This window comes from Haplochromis burtoni, unplaced genomic scaffold, assembly GCF_018398535.1.
Source record: "Haplochromis burtoni strain Fernald_Lab_line unplaced genomic scaffold, NCSU_Asbu1 Contig_563, whole genome shotgun sequence".
NCBI lineage: Eukaryota > Metazoa > Chordata > Actinopteri > Cichliformes > Cichlidae > Haplochromis > Haplochromis burtoni.
Genome location: NW_024582924.1, coordinates 306970 through 316877, shown reverse-complemented (window position 1 = coordinate 316877; position 9908 = coordinate 306970). Strand labels below are relative to the sequence as shown.

The 9908-nt window shown below is 38.9% G+C and overlaps 1 protein-coding gene across 1 annotated transcript; it reads left to right on the top strand.

The window, feature by feature from the left end:
* Positions 1–170: 170 nt before the first annotated feature.
* On the top strand, positions 171–6208 carry LOC106632374 (sterile alpha motif domain-containing protein 9-like; the record flags this gene model as incomplete). Its single annotated transcript, XM_014329432.2, is given in 4 exon segments — positions 171–664; positions 1273–1322; positions 1411–1449; positions 4925–6208. Coding segments are annotated over 2 exon segments (1309 nt in total), but the record flags the coding sequence as incomplete, so codon positions are not given.
* Positions 6209–9908: the final 3700 nt, after the last annotated feature.

Sequence of the window (9908 nt, the reverse complement as noted above, 5' to 3'; positions counted from 1 at the left end):
TTCACAATGAGCTCACCCGAAACTCTGGCTGATTGTGACCCACACCCAGTTTCACACCTTGGCTTAGGCGATTAGAGGATCATCAGGGGGTCCTTTTGTCCCTCTGTGGGGGGATACTCCCACTAGGTTTAAATCTGGGATTGAACTGAATAAAAATTCTATGGCTTTGCTCAGTGCTAAAGTGTTTTAGTTGGGTAGGAAATCTGTAATAATTGTAATACTTTTTTTTGCCAGAACTACTTGGTGTCAGTCAGAATTGTTTGGAGATTTAGTGATAGAATGGCTATGAATGTGAAGGAAGTTCAAATAACCTAAAATCACCCTTCAGACAGGCCTTCACTTAAAATGTGAATCTCTTCACTTTAGCTTACCATATATACTGTACTTATTCAGGATGGCACAAAATTAACTTGAAAACTACCTCACCCCAAAATTGCATAAAACTACCAAACAAAATACATTTTTCAATTTCAAGTTTCAATTTCTTAGTTTCTATTACGGTGCATTAATTTTTTTTTAATGGTGTCCAGTTTGAGACCTTTGATTGTCAAACCAAACACGCCCATTATGACACAGAGGAAAGATTTACGCAGTGCTTTGTGCAACACAAACCCACAACTGCAAGTCCAGGAAGTGAGCTGTTACAGTCTACTAATCAGATTAGGTAAGTGAATCTGTAAAATAAGCTTTAAGCACATTTTAGAATTTACTGGAGCCATCAAACTAACACTATTTTATTAAGAGCAAGATGCTCCATTCTGTGCATGGTAAATCAGGGAAAAACAAAGCTGAGTGCCTTATTTTAAGTTAATTCAAAAGGTCTATCATCTCGTCTAGAACAATGGCTGGAGTTTGTGTGTAAGGTGGGGGACTCCCCCAAGCTTTTAGCATTCAAAACCTTGTTACTGTTAAATACTTACATTTCGTCAAACTATATCTATTTAATTTATAACCAGAAAGATGCATAAGTAAAAAATTAGATTAACAGCAGAACTGACCCATGATTATTGTTATCGTGGTTTCTCAGATAAAGTTTTATACTATGAAACTTTTTCATTTCCTTCTTTTGTTCACCAACTGTATTCAACTTTTAACTCAATTCTAATGTGCTTGCCAAATATTCTCTCACAAATTATAATAATTCTGTCCCTATAACTTGAATAACAAATCAACATAGAAACTAATGATTAGGGGGAAACCCAGGTATGGGTCTGTCTGGCAAACAAGTGTACTTTTTATTGAGAAGGTGCTGACTCTACCTCTCACCCACAGAGATACCAAAAGAGGCATGAACAACTCTAAAGTGCTCTAAAGTCTTTATGGTAAGTGTGATCTTCTACTGCACATTTTGGTGCACTGGCATTAATAGAAAATAATAATGAATATTAAGTTTTGTTTTGCTGTTCTTAGACACGTTCATAAAAATGGAGAGCAACTCATCTGAAATGGGTGAGTATAAAATCTTGTATATCACTAGAACATATTAGATAAGGATCTGATACAGGTAACAATTACTGTATAGTACAGTACAGTTACTATAGTATAGATTCATTTGAATTAATTTATGTTGCAGCTTGTTACTATTTCGATAAAGAAATAAAGTTACAATATATTTATGATATAAGATTAAGACGGTACAATATTAAGAGAAAACACCAAAAATGACATGACCCCCTATGAACAAGCACTTGGCAACAGTGGGAAGGAAACGTTCCCTTTTAACAGGAAGAAACCTCCAGCAGGATCAGGAAGAGGCAGCCATTTGCCATGAATGGTTAGAGGTGATGGAAAAGAGAAAAAAGAGCAGAGTGAGATGGGACAGAAAAAGAAGACTGAAGAGAGCCAGAGTTTAAAATAATTACTAATGACTAAATGCAATAGTGGTGTATAAATACCACACCATGTCTAAGTGAAGATGAGAAGCTTGAAGAAACCTGCATCATGGCAATCCCCCAGCAGCCTAGGCCTTTTTCAGCATAACTAAGGGTGGGTTCGGGGTCACCTGATCCAGCCCTGAATGAAATTAATTCAACAATGCTGTGTATTATATTATGGTGATTTTAAATGTTATAGGGTTTTTTTCAGAGAATACTGTTACCATGGACAATAGATAACAACAAATAAAACTGGGTTATGGGCTGTAATCATCAGGCTGTAACCAGGTTTCTGCAAGGCAAAGTAAATCAATATGTTGATAAATTATTAAATAATTTAGAGACACATAATGATTAGTGGTTCACATTTTTTATACTTAATACATAATTTTACTTAATTAGCTTTTTATTGATTTTGAGTTTGGGAGAAAACACAATCTCTGGGGATGGGGGTTTAGGGTGATGACAAGCAGAGAGAAGCTGCAGAGAGGCGCATAAGACTGCTTCCTGGTCCCAACTCTCGATCATCATATTTGGGGTGTCTAATAAACTCAACTATGGAGTCTCAGGCTTTACATTTCTTAGACTCACCAATAAACCAAGTTTTATTCTTGGTGGGTATGTTGAAAGGTAGGGAAAATTAATTTGAAACATGTACCAGGACTTTTTTGCACTACGCAAATATAACAATCTTCACTTAAACACTTGATTTCCAAAACACTCCCACTGTGTCTTGATGCTGCACAAAATATGGAACAAAACTGTAACAAAGATGTTACAAATACATTTTAGGTTAGGGGATTTGGCCCAGAGAGTTGCTTCTGAAACATGTTGCAGTACTTCTTGTGGAATTGCAATAATTGTCTTGTGATCAATTCAGGCAGATGTGAAACAGCCATATCAGGTGTATTCTCATTATAGTCCCTGTCTTAAACCTTTGAAAATTAATTAGTGCTTAAACACATTCACTTATTTTGGTATTTGCATGTCTATGCAGGTTTATATTCACTCATCTTAGGCATGTTTTACTTTATATAGAGTGGGGAATAATGATTATTTGATCCCTGCAAAATTTGTAAGTTTATTTGAAAATAAATGAACAGTCTCTATTTTTTATGGTAGTTTCAGTTTAATGGAGAGAGACAGAATGTCAACCAAAATTCCAGAAAAACAAAACAGAACAAAAAAAAACATTACATAAAAGCTATAAGCAGCTTTGCATGTCATGCATGCATGTCATCTGCAAGAAACTTGGTGCAAAGGTGACTGTTAGTGAACTGTGTGATTATACAGAAATGGAAAAAATATAAAATAACCACCTAAGATCCCAAAAAAATCGGATTTGATCAAAGATTTGGAATTGAGCATTAAGACCTGCAGTGTGAACGTAGCCTAAGTGACTTATATATCAAAACCTGCGTAGCGAAAGACCGCTGGGGGTTGAAAACGATGTGCCAGGAGTCCGCTCACCAGCTTTAGTGAGCCTTGACCAACCAGCCAGCGATCGAGCTGTTGGGTAACAGACATCTCCGAAAACGTCAGAGCACTTCGGGGAGAAATGGAGCACTTTTGCAAATATGTGATGTCTTGATAAATCAAGCAGATATTTTAGAAGTTTACACAGCTACATTCTTGCCTCAAAATATCTTAAAAGTGCATTTTGTGACTCAGAAAGAGTAATATTAAAACTAAGTAGCTGCTGCCATTGTTGGGAACTGGAATTGGCTGGGCCACGCTATGAATTCTGGGATAGGTTGGGCCACAAAGGATACACCCGACCCATCCTTTAAATCCGGGGAAATGAAGGACACATTTGTCGGTCGCATTTGGAGCAGCCTTCGAATTGGGACAGCCTTCATTGCCTGGCTGTGACATAATCGGCCTTCAAATGCAGCCTCCGAAGCATGATGCCTAGGAATTGGGACATACCTTAAAACCCCTTAGCAGTCCAATTAGTCCCCTAAACCATCCAATGTACCGTGGGCGGTACGTCCGACTGCTAACAGGTTAAGACACCTGGGCTTGACACTGGGACAGGGGGACAACGGACGTGGAGACATGACCGACTGGGGAGACAGAAAGGAAATGCCAAACACAGAGAACGAGATAAACAAACATGACGACAAGACTGACTAAACACAGGAGCAGATTAGCTACTGAGGAAGTAAAAACTCTAAGATAACAGAAGGCTAACTGAAACAAATTTATCAAACCTTATACAGAATGTAAATATAACCATGAAACTAGGAAGCACATAGAATATTCCAATAAGTTGGATGAACTAACTATTTAGATGCAATTCAATACTATGCAATATTAAACTAAAAGTTAAATTAAAAGTTAATATAAAACTTGGGTACAATTAGCCTTCACACCTACCTTGCTGTCAAATGAGGTGAAACACAGGTGGCAGTCTAGCTCAGTGGGATGAGCGAGCAACCATATACCGTATGGTGAAGAGTGGCCGGCTCGGGTTCAAGTCTGATCCATGGCCCTTTGCCACATGTCTTCCACTTTCTCTGTCACTCTTCACTGCTCTGTCCAATAAAGGCCAAAAATAATATATATTTTAAAAAAAACACTATAGCATGATAAAAAGCTCTTCTATGGTATGTAAGTTCACCACATTAATACAACTGTAATGGTAAATAGACTGGTTCTTATATAGCGCTTTTCTACTCTGTCTGAGCAGTCAAACAAATAGTATATAACTAATTCATTCACCCAATCACACAAGCACTTCTTCTAAGCTCTTAAGTGCTCTATTTTACATTCATACACACTCACACTCTGATGGATGGAGAGCAACATGGGGTTAGTATCTTGCCAAGGATATTTAGCTCGCATGAATCATAGGGATACCTGCAAACAATCGAGAAGACTTTGCGGATGCATTAGAGTACATTGAAAGGTGCTTAAAAGGCCAAGGAACATTATATATGAGCCATAATAATAATAAATTGTTTATCGCAGTGACAGCAGAAGAGACACACTGAATGTTGTTTTTTGGTTTTTTTAGTCTTTAAAAGAAATTTTAAATTTTCTTTCAGACTGGCGTGAGCTGTCATATGCCAACTGGACAGAATCTCATGTGAGTTCCTGGCTCAGATCCATTGGAATAAAAGAAGTGCATATTATAAAAATGGAGGAGGAGGAAGTGACAGGACCAATTCTCACAACTTTACACCAAGATTTCCTCAGAAAAACAATTGGAATGAAAAGTGGCCAAATTGAACATTTATTGAAGAAACGAGATGAACTTTTAATACCACAACAGCAGAAAATAAAACAGAAGAGTGATCTGTCTGGTAAGAGTAGAGATGGCAAAAAAGAAACTGTTGAAGATATAGGACAAGAACCACAGCTTTCACCATTTCATCACAAACCAGAGCATAAAAAGAATCCTACAGATAGTAGTGAAAACACGTCATCTACAGAAGTAACTCTATCTTTTTGTGACTATCGCAAATTTGACCAGGATGAAAAGGACTTCAGGTACGTGAAACATCATGTGCTTCCTCCTGAGACAGGGACTGAAAACATGATGGTTCCATGTCATGAATATAAGTCGCTTGAGATTGCATACAAACTAGACTCAAAGAGGTTACAAGTAAAAGTAGCCAGTGAAGTACTAAGATTTGCATGCGCATGCATGAATATGAGAGCAAATGGGACAATTCACTTTGGCATCATGGATAAAGTCAGAGGAACTCACAAGCATGGAGAAATCATTGGGATACCTGCAAACAATCGAGAAGACTTTGTGGATGCATTAGACTACATTGAAAGGTGCTTCAAAGGGTCAAATCAACAAAGTGATGCCAGGAGTTGTATAAGGCACCCGCGATTCATTGAGGTGCTTGACAAGGAAAGTAGTGGGAACACATGGGTCATTGAATATGACATTGTCCCAAAAGCAAACATTGTAAGAGATAAGCTTTACTATGTTGGTGTTCCTAAATTCTCTGAAAAAGACAACAAAGTCAAATGTGAAGAGAAAATTCCCTATTACAGAGTTGGAGCAAACACACCACGTGTACCTGAAGACGACCTTGTTCCTTTCATTCAAGGACTGAGAGAAAAAGACCAACAGAGAGAGGAGGCAGAATCTACAAGCAATGAAACAACTCTGGACTTTGGCGAGGATCAAAAGAGGAAACTTTCTATCCTCCTAACATGTGGGAAAAAGCACATGGACAACTCTCTGTTTTACATTGTTGTAACAAACAAATTTCAACCAGCACATCTTGACAACATAAGCTTCTTAGTTCACATGAATTTATTCTGTGTGTTTGACTTTGACCCAGATTCAAAGACATCTGGTCTTTGTGGAAGATACAAGGAACAGAAGGTGACAAACCTCCACTTTCTTGATGATTATGCAAATGACAATAAATTGGGAAATACTAACATCATAAATTCTTTGCAACTTTTCGAGAGAACAAGTTGGATTTTTTGCAATGGAAGAAACAACTTCCCAGGTGGAGAACAACCCTGTGATGAGAAAACTTGGATCAAAACAAGAAAAAGGAAACTGAAAAAAGTAGTGTCACTCATCTGCAATGAGATACTTCCCAGAGGGTCATTTGTTGTCCTCTTCCTGCTCATGTCTGAAACTGAACAGCCACTTGTTGAAAATTTTCACGAATTCTACGCAGAGATGAGTGGACATGAATTTCTGACAGTCTTATCAGAGTCAAAGGAAATCTATAAGAAGTGGTCAAGTCTTGCCCAGGTGTCTTGCCCGATTTCTGATCTCAAAGAAATCAGCATTGTTGAAATGCCACTGAGTCATGTGGATGCCACAGTTCAAAGCATTCAACTATCAAAGAATCAACCCAGAAGGACATTACCAGTCCCAAATGGAGGCTTGTGCTTCATAAAGTCTGTTGAAGAGTCTATGCTAGATTCTTTGGAAATCATCAGTGTTGACCAGTGTGATGATACAAAACTAGAGATCATGAATGAGGAGAAAATGGAACAAACTGAGAGCTACTTCTATCGAGGTGGAAAGATCAACTGGATCAACTTCTGGCTTGCTGATAAACATAAGTGTGGTATGATAATAGAGAGGGATGCCTACAAGGAAGCAAATACCTTACTAGACAACATAGTATATCGTAATAAAGCCAAACGCCCCATAGAGAGTGTGAACATATACCATCATCCTGGCAGTGGTGGAAGTACAGTGGCACGGCAGATCCTCTGGAGGTGGAGGACTAAAGTGCGATGTGCAGTTGTTAAACAGGGTAAGGAAATCACAACTGTGTGTGAACATGCAATGAAACTGAGGGAACATGATGAGACAGACAAAAGCAAATGTCTCCCAGTGCTCCTCCTATTAGAGGACTACAATAAGGATTATATTGACGATCTCAGGCGTCAACTTGGAAATGTCATTGCAACCAAAAAGATAAGTCCCTCTGTGTTGTGTTTTATCTTGCTCATCTGCAGCAGGTCAAACGATCCAGAAAGAATGTGTAGAGCATTACCATCTCAAACAATAGCAGTCACTCACAAGCTGTCTGCAGACGAGAAGCCTCAGTTCTCAAAAAAGCTTGAGCAACTCAAACTGCAGTTTGAACCTGACTTCATCCTCACATTTGTACTGATGAGTGAAGGGTACCAGCCAAGCTACATTGAGGACTTTGTAAAAAATCTTCTAGATAAAATCGATCATTCAACACCAATAACTCGTCTCATCAGATTTGTGGCTCTCCTGAACTGCTATGTCGATGATTCGTATATATCTGTATCACACTGTGAGACATCTCTCGGCATTACTACCCATTTTGACAAAGCTCAGTACCATGCCTTTGTGGATCATCTAAGTGATGAAGCCAGGCTCATTTTCATCCACCTTAACCAAAGTTCAACACACATCCCATCAATACGAATTATTCATCAACTGGTGGCAAAAGAAATTCTGAGTCAGCTGTCTGCTAATTTGCCTCAGAGTGATATTGCCATGGATCTCATCAGTGATAAGGTACTGATCAATCACAGGTTTGACAGAGATGAGTTTCTGAAGTTCATCAGAGCTCTTTTCATTAGACGCAACAAGAAGAGCAGAGGAGATCCTAAAGACACAACTTTTTCACCACTTATTGAGCATGTCTGTGATGTTGATAAAGGGGGTGTTCAGAAAGCTGTTGATCTCATGAAAGCTGCTTACATAGCTTTGGGAAAAGATGCACATGTGGCACAACAGCTTGCTCGGCTGCATTACACTAATAATAGATTTGAAGAGGCTCTTGAATGTGCAGAGGAAGCAAAATCTCTTCTTCCATATGACACATTTATACTCGACACAGTAGGACAAGTTTATAAGCGGTGGTTTTATCACTTGTATGATACCCTTGAAGAAAAAGAACCATCTCCTGAAAGGTGCACTGAAATCATAAGCACAGCACTCAAAGGAATTTCTGCCTTTCGGGCCTCTGAAAAAACACCAATATATGATACTGTCAGCTTTAACAATTCATACTATGGGGAAGTAGATGTTGGCTGCAGGCTCCTAAAATTCCTGTCAGGAGTAGACGTTTTTTCAAACGCTACTGGAAAATCAGAGCTGATGCAGTACCTGCTAACAGACTACATACCAGCAGAGGTCAAAACACCCTGGCAGAAGTTTCATCAACAGTTGAAAGGCTTACAGAGGAGCTTGAGCCAAGCACTTGAGTACATTTCTGAAGATCTTAGCTACTTTCAAACTGATATTAGCGAAGATGATGAAGAACTCGATGCAAGAGATCCAGAGCAAGTGTACAATCCTAGAAAGTGGTTGACAAAGAAGAGTGCTGTATATGCTGGATTTTTCTGCAATGCACCAGATGAGAGTGATCAAATAGCTGAAAGCAAAAACACTGACATGGTTGGTCCAGTTGAAAAGCTTTCTCCATTCCAAAGACAGATGAGGGCCTACAATCTTGGTGGAGGAAATGTTACATCCATCCTCTCACTATTTTATGACAAAAATGCAAAGAACGCAGGAAAAAAACTTGAGACAATCTTTAGCCTGTACCCAGAAAATCTGACCTGGAAGGACCTTGATCCAAAAGAACTCACAAACTTCATCTTTTGTCAGATAGCTCTCAACTGTATTCTACCTGGTTCCTCAAAGCTTCTGTCTCTTCAAAAGCTACAAGAACTCAGCAAGAGGTTTGTGACAACGGGGAAACAGATGTCATCAGCAAGCGCTCTCTTCCTTCTCTCCCTTCTGTTTTGGCCTGAGACAAGTAATGAAGTCAGTCATAATGACACTGAAATTCTTTTATCTGCCATTGATGCCCTTCAAAGACTCTGTGAGCAAAAAATCCAGCACAAATCTCAGCGGAAAAGCAGAATTGCGACACACTTCTTTTTGGCAAAGGCAAGAGGGCTTAACAAGATTGTTCACAAAGGTGCTATCGAAAAGGAGATTAAAGGCCCTCTAAGTGAAAGAAAACTAAAATGGCTGGGAGGAGAAGTATGGAAAACAAAACAAGTTGTGCAACTTCTCAAACGGGTTGAAGGGTGGACAGAAAATGAAAACTTGTTTGTGAAGTGTGGAAGCGGAGGCAGCAAGATCAGAGTCATTCCTCGATATAGTTCCTCCCTGCCACATGGAAATGAAAAGGTCACTTTCTACTTGGGCTTTTCATTTGATGGAGTACTTGCCTTTGACATCCAAGTGATGGAATAATATCTGCAGTGTAAATGTGCAATATGTATGTGTCTATATTAGAGATGGACTGATCCGATATTAGGTATCGGCCCAATACAGACGTAAATTACTGGATCGGATATCGGAGAAAAATAAAAAAATGTAATCCAATCCATTAAATATCAAAAAAGCACCTCACAAAACTTGCGACATGCCGTAACTCTGCTCATAACCGTAGCACGTAGGAGCAGTATGCATCACGTGATAGAGCGGCTGTGTGTATTTGTAGCCTCGCTAGCAGTCCAGCATTTCATCCCCGAGAGAAGTAAAGCAAATGTGTAAGTTCATCTCTGAATGTTTGTAAAGCGTTCCCACGTTAAGCTTAACAA